Here is a 17,940-nt window from a genome sequence, read left to right as displayed (position 1 = left end):
TGTTTATATATATATAGGCTATTGGTTTTTGTATGTTAATTTTATGTCCTGCCTCTTTATTGAATTTTTTTATTGTTTAAATTAACTTTAGTATTGATTTTCTTTTTTTTGAGACAGAGCCTCAAGCTATCCCCCTGGGTAGAGTGCTGTGGCATCACAGCTCACAGCAACCTCCAACTCCTGGGCTCAAGTGAGTTTCCTGCCTCAGCCCCCCAAGTAGCTGGGACCACAGGTGCCCGCCACAGCACCTGGCTATTTTTTGGTTGCAGCCATCAATGTTGTTTTGGCGGGCCAAGACTGGATTCGAACCCACCACCTCAGGTGTATGTGGCTGGCACCTTAGCCACTTGAGCCATAGGCGCCAAGCCTAGTATTGATTTTCTATGGGGTTTCCAGATTTACTATCATCTGTCACATCTGCAGATATAATTTTTCCTATTCTTTACCCATTCTTATGTTTACAGAGTTTGAGTATGCCTTATCTGAAATGTTGGGGACCAAACATTGAACTTTAAATTTTGGATTTTGGAATTTTTTTTAATCTGAAATATTTTATATACATAATGAGATATCTTGGGAATGAAACCAAAGCCTACATAAAAACTTCATTTATACTTTATATACACCTTATAAACATAGCTTAAAGGTAATTTTATGCAATATTTTTAATAATTTTGTGAGTGAAACCAAGTATGTGTACATTGAACCATCAGAAAGCAAAAGTATCACTATCTTAGCCACTCGTGGACAGTCTGCACTTGTTCAAAATCACTATTATTCCTGACTCTGAATTTATATGCTACTTATAAAAAATATTTTCTTACACTTATTCACATATAAGGACTTACTAATAAAAATATGACATACCATTAACACACTGAAAAAAATAATGCAGTCTGCATGTTACCATCATTAGAAAACCTGCATCCATTGCTAAGTAACAGAAAAAACAAACAAGGAGGCTTCTAGTCCACATCTATGCTGCTGTGTTTTGACTAAGGTTATCATAAATGGAGTAAAACTCAAAGAATTTCCACTTAAGACCAGAACCAGACAAGGATATCCATATACCACTACTATTCAACATAGTGCTGGAAATCCTAGCCAATGCAATCAGACAAGGATATCAGCGGAATCTAAATGGAGACAGAGGAGGTCAAACTTCCTTCCACTCTTTGCTGATAATATGGTCTTACATTTACAAAACCCCAGGGACTTAGTTACGAGACTCTTGGAAGTGATCAAGAAAGATAGTGGTATCTTGGAATACAAAATCAATGCCCATAAATCAGCAGCCTTTATATACACCACCAACACCTGAGTGAGAATCAAATCAAAGACACAATTCCCTTCATATTAGTTTTAAAGAAAATGAAATACCTGAGAATGTATCTTAAAAAGGATGTGAAAGATATCTACAGAAAGAAATATGAAACCCTGAGAAAGAAAATTGCAGATGGTAGCAAATGGAAGAACATGATATGTTTGTGACTGGGAGGAATTCACATTGTTAAAATGTCCATACTACCCAAAATGATTTACAGATTTAATGCAATCTCCATTAAAACTTCAACATCATACTTTGAAGAACTGGAAAAAATAGTTATTTGTTTTGTATGAAACCAGAAAATAACCCAAATTGCCAATGCAATTCTAATAAATAAAAACAAATCTAGATGCATCATTTTACCAGATTTCAGATTATACTACAAGTCTATAGTGATCAAAACAGAATAGTAAGGGCACAATAATAGAAACATAGATCTATGGAACATAACAGAAAACCTAGAGATGAAACCAGCCACATATTGCCCTCTGATCTTTGATAACCAAACAAAAAGCATACACTAGGGGGAAGAATCTCTATTTAATAAATGGTGCTAGGAGAACTGGCTAGCCACATGTAAAAGGCTGAAACTGGACCCATATCTTTCATCACTTACAAAAATTGAGTCATGATAGATAAAAAAAAAAAATTAAATCTAACACATGAAACAATAAAAACTCTAAAAGAAAGGGTGGGAAAACCTCTTGAAAATATTGGCCTGGGGAAAGATTTTTATGAAGAAGACCCATAGGCAATTGCAGCCAAAACAAAAATAAATAATTGGGACCTGATAAAGCTAAAAACTTCTGCACCTCTAAGGACACAACAATTAAAACAAATAGACAACCTTCAGAATGGGTGAAGATATTCACATTCAATCTGACAAAAGGCCAATAAAAAGAATCTACAGAGAACTCAAACTAATTAACAAGAAAACAGCAAATAATCCCATTTATCACTGGGCAAGAAACACAAATAGAACCTTTTCCCAAGAAGACAGTCAAAGGCCAACAAACTCATGAAAAAATACTCATAATTCCTAATAATCAGAGAAATGCATATCAAAACCACCTTGAGATATCACCTAACCCAGTGAGAATAGCCCAGATCACAAAATCCCAAAGCTGCATATGCTGGTGTGGATACAGAGATATGGAAAGGCTTATGCACTATTGGTAGGATTGCAAAATAGCAGTCTTCATGAAAAGAAGTATGGGAAATCCTCAAAGAACTAATAGTAGTAGACCTTCCATTTGATCCCACAATCCAATGATCCCATTAGTATGTATCTACCAAGAAAGAGAAAAAAAAATCATTTTACCATAAGGACATTTGCACTAGAATGTTTATTGCACCTCAATTCACAAGTGCCAAGATGTGGAACTAACACAAGTGCCCATCAATTCACAAATGGATAAATAACCTATGATATGTATGTAATATATATGTGTGTGTGTGTATATATATATATGAATATTATTCAGCCATAAAGAAAAATGGAAACTTTACATCTTTTACATTTACCTGGATGGATATGGAGAACATCTTCCTAAGTAAAGTATTGCAAGAATGGGAAACAAGCCATCAAATGTATTCAATAGTAACATGAAACTAGTTGGTGAACAAATATATACCCACATGAGAGGAAAACACAATGAAATTTAAGAAGGGGAGTTGGGAGGAAAGAGGGAGCAAGTGGAAGGAAGGAGAGGAGACTGGTGTGTTCTCACCTAAAGAGCACAAGGTTGGGGGTATATGGTGTAGCTCCTGGTACAGGGCTCAACTACAACTTGGACTTTATCTAATAAATGCAAACAATGTAACCTAATCATCAGTGTCCTTATATATTAATCTGAAATTAAAAAATTAAAATGAAATAAAATAAAATAGAAAAAATAGAAAGTTACTCTACACTGTCTTTTCTAGGTGAGAATAAATATCAGAAGTACTTGAGGGACCAGGAAGAGGGTCCTCTAGGTATGAGGAGGCATTCTGTGGAAGAGTTTTTAAAATTTTTCCTCCAGAGACATCTGCTTTGTTAACAATTGTTTTGTCTTAGAAGTCTCTTTTTGATTTTATAAACTGATGTGACTTCTAGTTTTGTTATGAAAATATGTTGCTCCTCTAGTCCCTCAATGAGCCCATACCACATTTTCAGAATGCCCCCTATAGGCACTTTTTCTGCAGTATTAAAAGTGTCATCTTCATCATCATTGTTATCACAATCACCTTGATTCAGAACCATTTCAGCTATTTCACCATTGATAAGTGAATAAACAAGCCTCCTTATCAACACTGAAAACTAGTCAATAGTCACTTCTTTCTGCTGATTGACAAATTCTGAAGGTATATTTTTTTGCATATGTAAGGAGATCAGACATCATCTTTTTTTCTCACTTGACATATGGACTCCTTCAAAGTCACCACCTTGTTCATCATCATCTTTGAACACGGTTACAGAGGTTGTGCCAGGAATGCACCATTGTCTTTAGTCATTCTGTTTAAGCATTGACAACAGCATATATGCCATTCTTTATGCTAAATTCCTTACAGCCATGCCCACACTACTAGCATACTGTTCAAAAAGTTTTTTGTTTCCTGCTCTTTTTAGAGAGAGGGTCTTATTCTGTTGCCCAGGCTGGAGGACAATGGCATGATCCTAGCTCACTGTAACCTCAAACTCATGGGCTCAAGCAATCGTCCTATCACAGCCTCCTGAGCAGCTAGGACTACAGGAGCACACCATCATACCTTGTCTATTTTTAATTTTGTTTGTAAAGACAAGGATCTCACTCTGTTGCCCAGGCTGGTCCTCCAACTCCTACACTCAAGTGATCCTCCCAGAATGCTAGGATTACAGGTGCGAGCCACTGTGCCTAGTCAAGGAAGTGTTTTTATATTTACTCTTCACTGATTTAAGGATATCCTGGTCACATGGTTCAATAAATGAAGTCACATTTGGTGAAAGTACATAATTAATAAAGTCACACTTAGGAAAAAGAATATGGATGAGCAGATCGATTGTCAAGAAAGAAAATCTTACAGAGGTGGGCAGCATCTGTGGCTCAGTGGGTAAGGCACTGGCCCTATATACCGAGGGTGGCGGGTTCAAATCTGGCCCTGTCCAAACTGCAACAAAAAAATAGCCAGGCATTGTAGCGAGTGCCTGTAGTCCCAGCTACTCGGGAGCTGAGGCAAGAGAATCACCTAAGCCCAAGAAGTTGAAGGTTGCTATGAGCTGCGATGCCATGGCACTCTACCAAGGGTTAATAAGTGAAACTCTGTCTCCAAAAAAAAAAAAAAAAAATCTTGCAGTGGTCATTCAGGTTAGTTTTCCTGCAGGGAGCATGAGTGCTGGTAAGAATATTTGTGAAAACAATCAGAAAAGATGTTCCTGGTGATCCACGTCTTTTTGTAAGCATAGTAACAGACTAGTGAGAGATTCACTCCTTGAAAGTAGCATGCCTTTGTCTATCACAGCAAGTTTACCCTATGTGTGCCTGCTGCATTAGCACATCCCAGCACAGTTATTCTGTACTTGGCATCCTTAACACCTGCAGGGGCTATCTCATATCTCTCCAGCAGCAGTCAATGACTTCTGGAGATAGTAACACCAAAACAATAATGTTTCACCAGAAGATAATGTTATAATGTCAGATTATCTTTGGCAATGAGCTTGGGACTCTGGTCAATGAATTTCTATGCTGCTTCATGATGCTATCACCATAAATATTTTAAAAATTAATGCTGTATCTTATCTAAATTTTTGAAATCAGTCCATTAAATATTCATAGTTGCCTTCAATTTTTGGTTCACTGTGATAGGTCTTGCTTATTTCATGATCTGTGTACCATTAAGTGGCATGTGTTCACTGCAATACTGACAAATCCACCCTTGCAGTACATGATTGAGATCTTCACTTTTAGCTTTATCAAGAGTTTTCCTAGTTTTAATTAATTTCTGTTTACACTTTAAGCATAAAACTCAGAAGTTTATCCTTCTGTTTCTTCAGGTCATACTTGATCATTACAACACCATTCCCTTCTTAAAATGTTTTACACTTACACTACTATACAATTTCTTTACTCTTTCTTTCTTTCTTTCTTTTTTTCTCTTCTCTTTTCTTTGAGACAAAGTCTCCCAGTAGAGTGCTGTGGCATCATAGTTCACAGCAACTTCAAACTCTCTCGGGCTCGAGTGATTGATTCTCTCATGTCAGCCTTCCATGTAGCTGGCAATACAGGTGTCTGCCACAATGCCTGGCTAATTTTAGAGACAAAGTCTCACTCCAGCTCAGGCTGATCTTGAACTTGTGAACTCAGGCAATCCACCCGCCTCGGCCTCTCAGAGTGTAAGCCACTTGCCAGCTACTATACAATTTCTACACTAGCTTGACTTTCTGTGCTGTAGATAAACACAAATGCTTCCTCTTTTTCCTATCACTGTTACCAATAGGGGTGTCTCTTTGACCTTTTTAATAATATCTTTACAAAACAAGAGAAAACAATAAGCAGAAAAACACAATGAGGTCCTGAGGGACATAGCGGGAATTTAGCATTGCTGCTTCTTGCTGCACAAGTGTTTTTATTATATTTTTTGGGCCTGGTTGTGTGGGAGAAACTGGGAATGCATGGAAAGGCTGTATCACCAGGTGAAGGAGGCAAGGAGGGTCTTTTTCCCTTGAGTATGCTGAATAAACTATGTGTTGAGTGCCAGCATTTTGATTGCAATCCATCACATGAGGCCAAGTGGGAAATTTTCCATTTGTGGTATCATGTCAGTGCTGAAAAATATTATATGATATTTTAATCTTTTCCAGTGGAAACATATTTATTACATATTTTTTTAAAAAACAACATGGACAAAAGAATAGGGCCCTAACAAGAAACACATATATGGGCATGCATGCACAAAGAGGTAGCTTCTAATTGATAGATGCCTACTAAATGATGCTTATGGCTCAAGTCAGTATCCTTTGATATAAATTAGCATGTCAAGATACAATTCAAGTCAGTCAATTCTATTAAAAATTAAATTTGTATCTGAAGTACATTTTGGAAATTATACATCATAATTAGATGAAAAAAATTCAATATGCATGCCATCCTCCTTTCCCCCAACTATTTGAAAAACTTTTCTGAGAGCTTATGCAAAGACTTCTTCCAGAACCCTGGTAGAGCCTCTTAGTTGTATCAGGTGTGCTCAATAGTTGATGACTGATTTTTTTGTTTGTTTGTTTGAGAGAGAATTTCATTTTGTTGCCCTTAGTAAAGTGCCATGGCATCAGAGCTCATGGCAACCTCAAACACTTGGCCTTAAGCAATCCTTTTGCCACAGCCTCCCAAGTAGCTGGGACTATAGGCATCCACCACAATTCCTGGCTACTTTTTAGAGATGGCATCTCGCTCTAGCTCAGTCTAGTCTTGAGCTCCTGAGCTTAGGCAATCTACCCACCTCGTCCTCCCAAAGTGTTAAAAGGCATGAGCCACCGCATCCAGCCCATGATTTTTATTTTGATATAATCATAACCTGTTATGTTTTCATGGTGCTTTTCAGGCATTCAGAGCATTTCTACGCACTTCTTATTTGACCCTCACAACACCTAGGTCAGGTAGAGTTGGCAGGGTATGTGCATTTTACAGCTAAAGAAAAAATTCTCAGAGATAAAGTGACTTTGCTCAGACTATACGGCCTCATATGGGGTGGGGCTAGGACTAGGCACCAAGTCCACTATTCTTTGCTTTATGCCATTGTGTTCACCAGAGCCTGGACTTCTCCTGAGGCAAGTATTAATGTATGTCTCATTGCAGTGTTTGATAAATGATAACGTTAATGGCAGAGATATTATGTAGTAAAAAGCAATTGAGAGATTCCATTTCTAAATGCTCATCAGGCTTAAAAGGGTAATTATGTAAAGAATTTAGGAAATCCAGCTACTTTCAAAGACTTGCTATAAGGGCAGATGTAACCACTGATGTTAAACAAAGTACACTATAAAGCTCAGCATTTCTATTTAGCTGAGAGCAAGAACTTTTAGATATTCCAACTCCCAATCATGCAACAAATATTTGTTCTCCTCACTGAGAATAGAGCAGTACGCAAAACAGTTCCTGTCCTCAGGGAGCTCACACTCTGGTGGAGGGGGACAGAGCACAAACAAATGAATATACACAGTAACAGTGTTGCGTAGGATAGAGAAGTAGGAAATGGGGCAGAGAGGCAGCTCTGTCAGGGAAGTCCTATCTGATTAGGAGACACCTGAGCAAGGACTTAAAAAAATCTAGGGAGTGAACCATATTGGGGAAACATGGCTCCTGCAGACCAAAAAGCAGATAGAAAGGCCCTGGGGCAGGAAAGAAAATTCTGTCATTCTTAAAAGTGTAGAACAGCGGTTCTCAACCTATGGGTCGTGACCCCTTTGAGGGTCTCCCTACAAGGATAACTTATTAAATAATTAAATCAATAATTTCAGATCTAGTTTCTTCTGCACATAAACCTGCACACTGTAAGTGGTTCATTGGCACAGCATCTTCATGCTAGTGGCTAATCTTATAGATAAAGAAGAAGCTGATAGAAACCCAAGAATATGAAGAATGATACAATCCAGAGTCAAAGTTTATAAGAGAATGAGCTGAAGCCATTTTTCTCATTGGAGCAGGATTTGCTGAGCTTGAGGAGCAAAAACATTACACGGAGGGGACGACAAAGGTTTACAGCGCAGTTAGTGAGAGCATCAGCTGCTACAAGGCATTCATTATGAGCAAAAGAAAAAGAGCCCTGCAGACACCCCTAGATACCTTTTAAAGCCACTGACTTCAGTGATGAGTTCCCCTCTTCCAGCAACAGACTCTAAACCTGGTCCTCCACCACCATCTCCATCTTCTCCAGCACAATCTCCATCACCATCTCTGATTCATAGTAGCCTGCCTCTTGTGTCAAATATGCCCCTTCCAACAAGCAAGACACTGATGCAACATTAGGTGACTGTCAACCTGTAACATTATTTTTTGAAATTTCTCTGATCTCCTACGTAAACATTTTGTATGACATTGTTTTTATGCTCCCTTTGAATTAAAAGAGTTTCTGTAAGTTATACAATACAAAGGTATTACTATTAATGCAATATTACACCATATTATTATTACTACATATGAGCCATGATAGTATTGTTTTTGTTATTATTACAGTATATACACTGTTCATTGGGGATCTTGGTTATATACAAATCAGACTTAAAGATTTCTCAATAATGGTATCTCATCTGTAACTCAAGGACCACTTGTATCAACTATTTTGTTCATTCATCCTATTTACCATAATGTCTTCACCATGTAGACGCTTTCAGAACAATCAGAAGAGATGTCTTTTTAGCTGGACATTTGTTGAGCTGCAGTGTATTACAGAAGCCACACTTTTCACTCGGGACATTAATTTACCCTCCTCATGTGTTTTTGTCTATTCTATGGAAATATCCAAGATATGGGGCATCTTTACAGCTTAATGATCTCCAAACCCAACACTCAGTGGCATGAAATAACCACCATGTTGTTGTCTTGTGATTCTGTGAGTTGACTGAAGTCAGACAGAAGCTCTGCTGGTCTCCCAGGGCATACGCTGAAGTTACCCCAGAGCCTGACATGTCCTCTGCTGGTAGATTGCAGCCACCACATTCAGCCTTCTGACATCAATGGCAGTGAGTCAGAGAAACAGTTCCCCAAAGACTGTGCTCACTGGCTCACTGAGCTGTTCATGTACATAACCACTTGTAACAGGGTCTGACACATACTAAGCCCTAATAGCTATTAGCTATTAGGTTGTCTTCAAGGCTGCGGCGGCTGGAGGTGGCCAGCGGCAGCCACTCAGAGCCTGTGTCGAGGGCTGTTACTGCCCCGCCTCGCGCTGTACCTGGTGCCTGGGGAAGCTGCGTTGGCCTGGATGGTCCCGGTAGGGGGCGGGGGAGGTGGGAGGCTCCGGAACCTCGTGGAGACCCCGCCGCGAGCCCGAGCTTCCCGCGCCTTGTCCTCACAAACCTGAAGGCGCGAGCCAGGGAATACTGATCCCCTCCCCTCCTGCCAGGTCTGCAGTCAACGGAAACCTCCCAGATTCGCCGACCCTATTCGAAGGACCTGACCCTGCTAAACTGCTCCTCATGGGCGGTTACCTGGGCAAACTTGGCATGCCACAGCCTGCGCCCGCGCAGGAGGGCAGGGATCAGCAGGAGAGGCTGGACCGCTGCCCAGCTGCCTGGCCCCCGCCTCCCGCCCTGCGGAACCATCATGTTCACCACGTTTGGCCCTCGCTCCCCACACCTTTGCTCCGGGCCCCCAGGAGGCCTTGCCACAGGGACTGTGGGACTTCATCAAAGCGCTACGTAATGACACCTCGAAGGTGGCATCCGCTCCGACAGGCCCGGTATTCCCTTCTGGGGGTACTTCCCACAGTGTGCTGGGATGGTTGCCCCAGCAAGAAGATCCTGCTGTCTGTTCGTCATTTCAGGAGGGTGGGCGGCCCAGTGCCTGTGAGGATCCCCCCTCTTGACAGAAAATGGACTCGTTCTGCAGGACCAGAGCAGGTGATCAGCTCAGCACTGTCCTCGCCACCACCTGATGCCCCAAACCCAAGGGCAAAGGATACTGTCCAGAGTGCACTCCAAGACAGGACCAAAAAGACAGTGGGTGGAGAAGACCAAATATTTGCGGATGGTCAGGAAAGTCAAAGAAGGTGCCACGACAGCAGTGGGACTGCACATTCAGCCCTTGAGCCCCTGGTGGCCAAAGGAGTCCCGGCTTCTTTGGTGCCTGAGCCTGAGTCTCTGAAGAGAGGTCCCGATTCCCAGAGCTCAGAGAACCCCTTGAATAAGAGATCGTGCTCCTCCTGTGCGAGCTCCTTGGCCAGCACGTACACATGTGGCATCCCTGTCCACAGCCGCAATGCCATTAGCAGTTCCTACAGCTCTACCCGAGGCTTCTCACAGCTCCAGAAGAGAAGAGGCCCCAGTTCCTCACCCTCTTCATCCCACTCCCAGACACAACAGAGGCCAGCAAAGAAAATAAGAGGAGAGGAGCCGGGTCATCATTCCAGGTCTTCAACTCCACCGCTTACAGACAAGGAGTCCCAGGGAGAGAAGGCTGCAGACACCACCACGTGGAAGGAACAAAACTCCTGGAGTTCCCCATCTACACCTGGCAGCTCTAGGCCACGAAAACGCAAGTTTCAGCTGCTGCCATCTAGGCGAGGGGAACTGCTGACTTTGCCTCCACCTCCCCAGCTTGGCTATTCAGTCACTGCTGAAGACCTGGACTTAGAAAAGAAAGCTACATTCGATTGGTTCAACAAGCTTTTGGGGGACACGACTGATGCTGCCTCCAACTATCCCTCTGAAACTCCAACCACCATGCAGCCTTCATTTACTTTTACCCCTTCTCCTGCAGAGACTGCGTCCTCCATGGCCTCTCTCCCAGATGCAAGCAGTAACCCACTGTTGCAGAGCTGGAATCAAATGCAGAATCGCCCAAGCCTCCCATCCTTCCCAGAATCTGCTAGACTGGCAACCACCCAGGATCATCCATCTCCAATGACACACGGCCTTCTGGCTGGAATGGGCTCTTCACAGTCAGGGCCCCTTCCAGCCACCACTATAGACTCAACGTCCACAGTCATGTTCATGGAGCTGGTCCCTGCTTCTTCCATAATACCAGCCACCGAAATGAGGTCAACTTCAGACCTTCCTGAAAAGACATCTGTCCAATCCCAAGCCCTATCTGCCCCATCCCATACCCCCAAACGAGAATTTCATTTTGGAATGCTGAGCACTCCACCTTCTAACCCTCCATCTTCTGCGGCTCCTGCTATGCCTTCCTCATCTCCCTTGTTCATGCCCCTTTCCATGGCCCCACCTAGCAGCCAGAAGAAAGACAGCCAGCTATCTGTGCATTCGTTCCTGAGCACAGCACACTCCAGCTTCACCCTCCCCACGACAACCATCACCTCGGCCCTGAGCTTCCAGCCTGTCTTTAGCAACAGGGAGCTGCCTCCATCTATGCCCTTGTCAGCTCCCTTCTTCAAGCACACAACTATTCAGGCCAGTCCTACAGTCACAACTACCCCTGTCTTCACTGGCCTGGCCACTGCCACCTCTGCAGTGGCATCTATCAGCACAGGCAGTACTTCTGGAGACCCTGCTTTGAAGTCTGCTTTTGGCCATGGCCTGAGCAGTGTAAACAGCACCAAGAGCAGTGTGAGGCGTATCACCCCTTCCACTGCACAGCCCTTTCTCTTCGGGGCACCCCCTGCCTCTGGTGCCAGCTTTACCCCAGCCAAGAGCTCCACCTTCCAGGTTGGCAAGCGTACTGCCAAGCGTGTATCAACCATGGTCACCACCTCTGGTCAGTCCCCTCTCAGTGCTGTTCAGACAACCAGTAGCAGCAGCTCTGTCGTCTTCCATGGCTTTGGTGACACCTTGACCACCTCATCCCCAGCCCCCACCAGCCAGCCAGCACTGATGCTTAGTAACACAATGACCCCAGCATTCAACATTCCCTTTGGCTCAAGCAACAAACCTCACCTCCCATCATTTCCAGGAGCCAGTCCCCAGCCTGCATTTGGTGCCGCTGATGGGCAGCCACAGGGGAATAGCAAACCAGCCCTTACCCCAAGCTCTTTCACATTTGGAAACTCTGCAGCCCCAGCTCCACTTACAAATCCAGCACCAACCCCAGGCCAGCCAGCCTTTGGCAGTGCTGCACATTCAGCTTTCAGAAGTTTGGTAACCATAGCCTCTGCCTTCAGCACACCTGCCAACACTCAGCCAGCCTTTGCTAGCACCATGGCTGTTTTCTCCTTTGGTGAAGCCAGCACCTCCAACATTGGAGCTATAACCCAAACCAGCAGCAGTTGGCTCAGTAGTTCAGTATTTGGCCCCTTCTCATTTGGGGTGTCAGCAGTCCCACTTGGCAGTGGTGATACTGGGTTTAACTTTGGTTCAGCCATCACCTCTGGCTTTGGACCTACAACTCCTATCACCAGTAGTGGGACCAGTGGCTCAGTGCTTGGCCCCATGATGGGGTCATCAGAAGTCTCTGCTGGGAGAGCTGACTTTGGGATCAATGTGTCTGCCCCAGGCTCCAGCTCCACATCTGGAGCATTTGGCTTTGGAGCAGGAAAGAATAGAACCACAGGCATTACCACTGTCTTTGGGGGGAGCGTAAGTCAGAGCATCCCGGGCACACCCAGCCGGACAAGCCAGGTCTTCAGTGTGGCCAGCACTCCTGACAATAAACCTGTGTTTGGAGCCACCTCCAGTGCCACCTTCCATCAGAACACCACCACCACTGCAGTGGGCACATCGGGCAGCAGCCCCTCCTTTGGAGTGTCCTCAACACCCACCCAAGGCTTTGTTGGAGTTGGACCCATCAGATTGCTGGTTCCTTCATTTTCCATTGGTGTGGGATCCAAGACCCCTGGGGTTCGGCAGCGGCTGCAGGCCCGAAGGCAGCTTACCCGCAAAAAGTAGCCTTTGTCCCTTGACATTTCCCATATATGGACGTTGACACCTGCTAGGAGTAGCCTTCCACCCTTTGCATTCCACAAAACAAACGGAACAGGCATCAGCCACCAGCAGGGGAGTGGCATCACGCCATGGTCTCTAAGATAAAGCTAAATTGAAAATCATTTTAAAACAATTATATCCTACAAGAGACAAGGAAGTATTAGCCTCCACTTACGAGAACTCACTGGAGGAAAATGAGCTTACCTGCAAAAAGTAGCCTTTGTCCCCCAATCCCTTTCCCATATATGGACACTGGCACCTGCTAGGAATATTCTTCCACCCTTTGCATTCCACAAAACAAATGGGGAACAGGCATCAGCCACCAGCAGGGGAGTGGCATCCCTGGTGCCCTTTGCCTTCTCCTGTGGGAAGCACCTGCCTTGGAGGAAGGGAAGGCTGGTTCCAGCAGGGCAGAGCCCAGGACCTTAACTTGGACAAGCCCACTGGTGAGGCTGCAGAACATTCTGCACATTCAGTTCACTCACTTCCCTGACTCTTGCTTAGTGTGTAAGCTTACTCAGGTGGCCTCCCTGCCCACCTTTCTGCTGACAGCCGTCTTTGCTGGCAGCTATAAGGTGCAGCCCACTTGGATGTCTGTGCATTTGATAGGATTGGGAAAGACTTCTTATCCCTAAAACCTTTCATGACTTGGCTTGGCTCTCAGAAGTGGCTCTCTTCCTCGAGTTCCCTTAGGGGACTCTTTCTCCATTTCCTGCTGCTTTGTCCCTTGTAGGATTTAATCATTTTAAAGTTATCTGTATTTGGCTTTACCTTGGAGACCACAGTGTGTGTTGGCTTTACCATTTTCCTCCAGTGAGGTCTCATAAGTGGAAGGTAATACTCCTCGTCCCTTGTAGGATTTAATTGTTTTAAAAGGATCTTGAATTTACCTTTATCTTGGACGGTGTGTGCTGCCTTTGCCATTTTCCTCCAGTGAGATCTCATAAGTGGAAGGTAATACTCCCTCGTCCCTTGTAGGATTTAAGTGTTTTAAAATGATCTTGAATTTACCTTTATCTTGGAGACCACGGTGTGTGCTGCCCTTGCCATTTTCCTCCTGCCACTTCTGAGTCAATGTCTCATCTCCAGTCCTCTCTGCCAGTTTGGCCCCTAAAAGTTTGGTGGCTCCAGACCAGTAGCATGGCAGAGCTAGGGGTGAGCTACTTCCTCCCATGAGGGCAAAGCTCTGAGAGTAGGCAGGATACCTACCCCTGCTGTCAGCTCTCTTCTACCCCACCTCCCCAGTGGCCTCATGGGGCCCTTGTTTGCCTCTCTGAAATTATATGTGGGAGGCCTTGTCCTGTGTTATTTGTCTAATGCTCATGCCTATGACTGTTTGAGGAAGAATTGCATTGTATGAGTGGTGGCCTGTTGGGAGTGCTGGACTTCACTGCTTCAAATTTTCTGGGGTGTATCTAAAAGAATATGGAAAGTAGAATCACTTCATGGCTGCATGTGCTGACCCTGAATTTCAAACGGTGTTTTGCCTTTAAGGGCTGGCAGCCCTGGGGGCTGGGGGTGGGGAAGAGGGAGCAAATATTTTCCCTCTGTATTTCCCTCCACTTGTCTGACCTCACTGGAGGCTACATCACATTTAGTCTAAGTTAAAAAACCTACATTAATGAGCCATACTTTAAAGTTGTTTCTTAGTTATTTTAAAATAACTAAGAGAAAGTTAGTTAGTTAGTCTCTCTCCTGAGAGAGCCCTTCCCAGTCCTTCCCCTTTTCCTACTTTATTCCACAACCACATGCTCAGGCCTAAGAGCCCCCCTGTCATGTCCACCCTCTTTGAGAGAGGTGTGAATGTTTGTGTGTAAATTACAAGAAAAAATGTTTAAAGATGTGTTAGTAAAATAGAAATTAGTTTTTCTATTTAAGCTAAGTTGCCTTCTAAATTCTGTCAAGCCTGGTTCACTGAGGTGGTAAAGTATAAACACTATTGACTAGAAAGTAGCTGTAATTTAAGTTGTGTCTTCTGGACACATTCTATACAACGTAATTCTTATTTTATGAATAATGTGATGTGGATGTAACTGGTTCCCTCCACCTTAGTGACTGAGGTTGAATGTTTTGTGGCTGGGACTGCTCTTCTGCACCCCCAAAAGAGCTCTGAAATCAGAGGTGGAGCTAAGGAAGCAGCCTGACCCTTATATCCCAAATGCTATCACGGTTGGAGGGGTGGAGATGGGCTGGGTGTGGATGTCAGCATCTCCCTCACTCTTAGTTTAAGTACTCTGAGTGAATTTACCTCAGTCTGAAGACAGGATAGTGGCACAAAAATGCCCCAAAAGGGGTTGTCCTGGCACAGTGTGAATGTGAGTGTGCACCTGAATGCATGCTGGACAGGAACGGAGGCTCAGACTTCCAATTACAAGTAAACACTCAATTCTTGTAGAATCTCCTTGGAATTTTTAAAATAAATGTAAGACTTTTTTCATGCTTATGTCATTCAAAATAAGAAAAACTAGTGATCAAAAAAAGATAAAAGATAAACAAATAGGGATCCTCAAACTTTTTAAACAGGGGGCCAGTTCACTGTCCCTCAGACCATTGGAGGGCCGGACTATAGTTTAAAAGGACAGGCAGCGGCTAAGCAGGACAGGCAGCTGCAGCAAAAACCCCCTGCGGGTGGATAAATGTCCTCTGCAGGCTACATGTGGCCCACAGGCAGGCCGTAGTTTGAGGACGACTGCAATTCAGGGGATCCAGGGCCACCTTCACTTCAGACCAACTGGCTACAAATTCGGGGGTTCCCTCAACCACATTTTTGGTTGATAATTCGCTAGAATGATTCACAGAACTCTGGAAAATGTTATATTTATGAGCATAGTTTCTTAGAGTGAAAGGATACACATTAGAACCATAGAAGGAAGAGACACCTAGAGCAGAATCTGGAGAAGGTCCAGATGTGAAGTCCCATGTCCTGGGAATGAACACATTCCCCTCCTACTATCAACAGGGTGAGACAGTACACACAGAGTCCTGCCAACCCAGAAAGCTCAGCCAAGCCTCAGGTGTTCGGGCTTTTTTGTGAACTTGATCATATAGTGATTGTGTGGCTGACCATTAGCCTTCAGCCCCTCTGGAGGGTCAGAAGTCATAAGGCATGTCCCAAAGCCCCCAACATACATCACCTTCTTAGACTGTCTGATGACTAAAGCCCCCAGGAAGATAATGATGCTCTGATGAGGCAGGACACTTCAGGGACCCTGAGATTCCCTCCCAGTAGCTGAAGCCAGAGACCAGACATCTCTTCAGGTGAAGAGAATTCTTTGCCCCACACTGTTCCACCTGTATTGGGGAAGACACATTCACCATGAACTTGCTTGCCCTGTGTAGCTGCCATGACACTATCCATAAATATCCTTGTTTCCTCTCCTCTGGCCCGTAGTGGGTTTTGCTTCCTTCCTTAAGCCCTTTGAAGACAGCTGTGCCCTAATGACTTGCCTTAGTAGAGGACATGTAAGAGGAAGTGATGAGAGGGAAGAAGCTACAGAATCAATGTGGGATTTACCACATTCCCTTTCCTTGACCTCAGGGCCTGTGGAAACATGTTAGGATGAAGGGCCCATGAGCCTCCGTCCTTGAGAAACTAGGAATAAATGCCCCACCCTGGCCCTTGATACACTGTCCACACCAGCGAGTGATAACCCTTTGTTCTGTTAACCGGCTAAGATTTGGGGATTTTTATGGTAGCACAACATATCCGGGTACCCAGATATTCCCCAGATCCTGGTGGTGGATCTTGGGCAAGTTATTTAGCTTCTCTCTGCCTCAGGTTTCTTCCTATAAAATGGAGACAATAGTACCTGCCTTTTGAGGCTATGGCAAGAATAAATGTTATGCATTGTATTAGTTTGCTAGAGATGTCACAGCAACGTATAAAGAACTGGTGGCTTAAACAATTATTTTCCTATAGTTCTGGAGGCTGGAGGTTCAAGATCATGACCGCAGGGTTGGCTTCCTCTGAGGCCCTCTCCCTGCCTTGTACATGGCTGTCTTCTTCATCCCTCTTCACATAGTCATTCCTTTCTGTGTGTCTGTGTGTTCATGTCCTAATCTCCACTATGTATAAGGACAACAGTCATACTGGATTAGAGTTCATCCTAATGACCTCATTTTAATTTCATTACCTCCTTAAAGGCCCTATCTCTATGTACAGTCACATTCTGACATACTAAGGGTTAGCACATCAACATATGCATTCTAGGGGTACACAATTCACCTCATATTACACATGGACATAAGTTATAGTAGAACAGTACATGGCACAGTAAATGTGCAAGTCAGTTAGTAATTATGTGGTTGATACCCTAATCTCTTGTACATAATGTTGAGAAAATATGGCCAAGACTTAGTGTTACCTGAATAAAGTTGCTAAACACTGTGTTTGATGTTATCTCAAGTTAATTGATAATTAACAAATAGTCATGTATGCTTAGGCACAAAACATTTTAAAAATACAAATAAGCCACTCTGAAAATGCTATATGCCATACTAGCTGAAATCTGATAGTCGGGAAAAAGTAGAACTAGAGGCAGTAAAGATTAGTAGCTGGCAGGGGGCATGGGGAAGGTTGGGAAGAATAGACAGAGTAGAAAGGATATTTAGGGCATTAAAACTACTCTGTATGATACTAAAATGGTGGATACACAACATGTGTCTAAACTCATAGAATGTACAACATGAAGTTGTTGCCTTAATGTAAGCTACGACTTTGGATAATAATGGCATATCAATGTATATTACTCAATTGTTCTAGATGTACCTTTCCAGTGGGGGATGTTGGTTGTCTGGAGGCTGTGAATGAGTAGGGACAGGCTCCAGATGGAACTCCCTATACTTTCTGCTCAATGTTGCTGAGTACCTGACTTTGCCTAGGAAATAGTCCATTAAATTTTTTTTTTTTTTTATTGAATGGTAACTGTGTACATTGATGCACTTTGGGGGTACAGTGTGGTGTTTTCACACACAATCCAAGACACTTCCATCAAACTGGTTAACATAGCCTTCATGTAACTTTCTTAGTTATTATGTCAAAACATTCATATTCTACTCATAGAAA

The 17,940-nt window shown here is 43.6% G+C and overlaps 1 protein-coding gene across 1 annotated transcript; it reads left to right on the top strand.

The window, feature by feature from the left end:
• The first annotated feature begins 9,386 nt into the window (after positions 1 to 9,386).
• LOC100954666 (nuclear envelope pore membrane protein POM 121C-like) lies at positions 9,387 to 12,839 on the top strand. Its single transcript, XM_012813666.2, has 2 exons — positions 9,387 to 12,285; positions 12,418 to 12,839. Exons 1-2 carry the CDS (start codon positions 9,477 to 9,479, stop codon positions 12,837 to 12,839), a joined length of 3,231 nt encoding a protein of 1,076 aa, XP_012669120.1. The 5' UTR covers positions 9,387 to 9,476.
• The last annotated feature ends 5,101 nt before the right edge of the window (positions 12,840 to 17,940 follow it).

This window comes from Otolemur garnettii, unplaced genomic scaffold (genome assembly GCF_000181295.1).
Source record: "Otolemur garnettii isolate 467f Iridium unplaced genomic scaffold, OtoGar3 scaffold00006, whole genome shotgun sequence".
Lineage (NCBI taxonomy): Eukaryota > Metazoa > Chordata > Mammalia > Primates > Galagidae > Otolemur > Otolemur garnettii.
The sequence above is the reverse complement of the archived record's forward strand: the minus strand, read 5'-3'. Positions and strand labels throughout refer to the sequence as shown.

What these genes read in the sequence shown, in the direction of transcription:
- LOC100954666 (XM_012813666.2), top strand. Translation starts at nt 9,477, where the DNA reads ATGGGCGGTTACCTGGGCAAACTTGGCATGCCACAGCCTGCGCCCGCG. An exon ending in AGCAGTCCCACTTGGCAGTG is followed by an intron (nt 12,286 to 12,417) that starts GTGATACTGGGT and finishes CTGCTGGGAGAG; the next exon opens with CTGACTTTGGGATCAATGTG.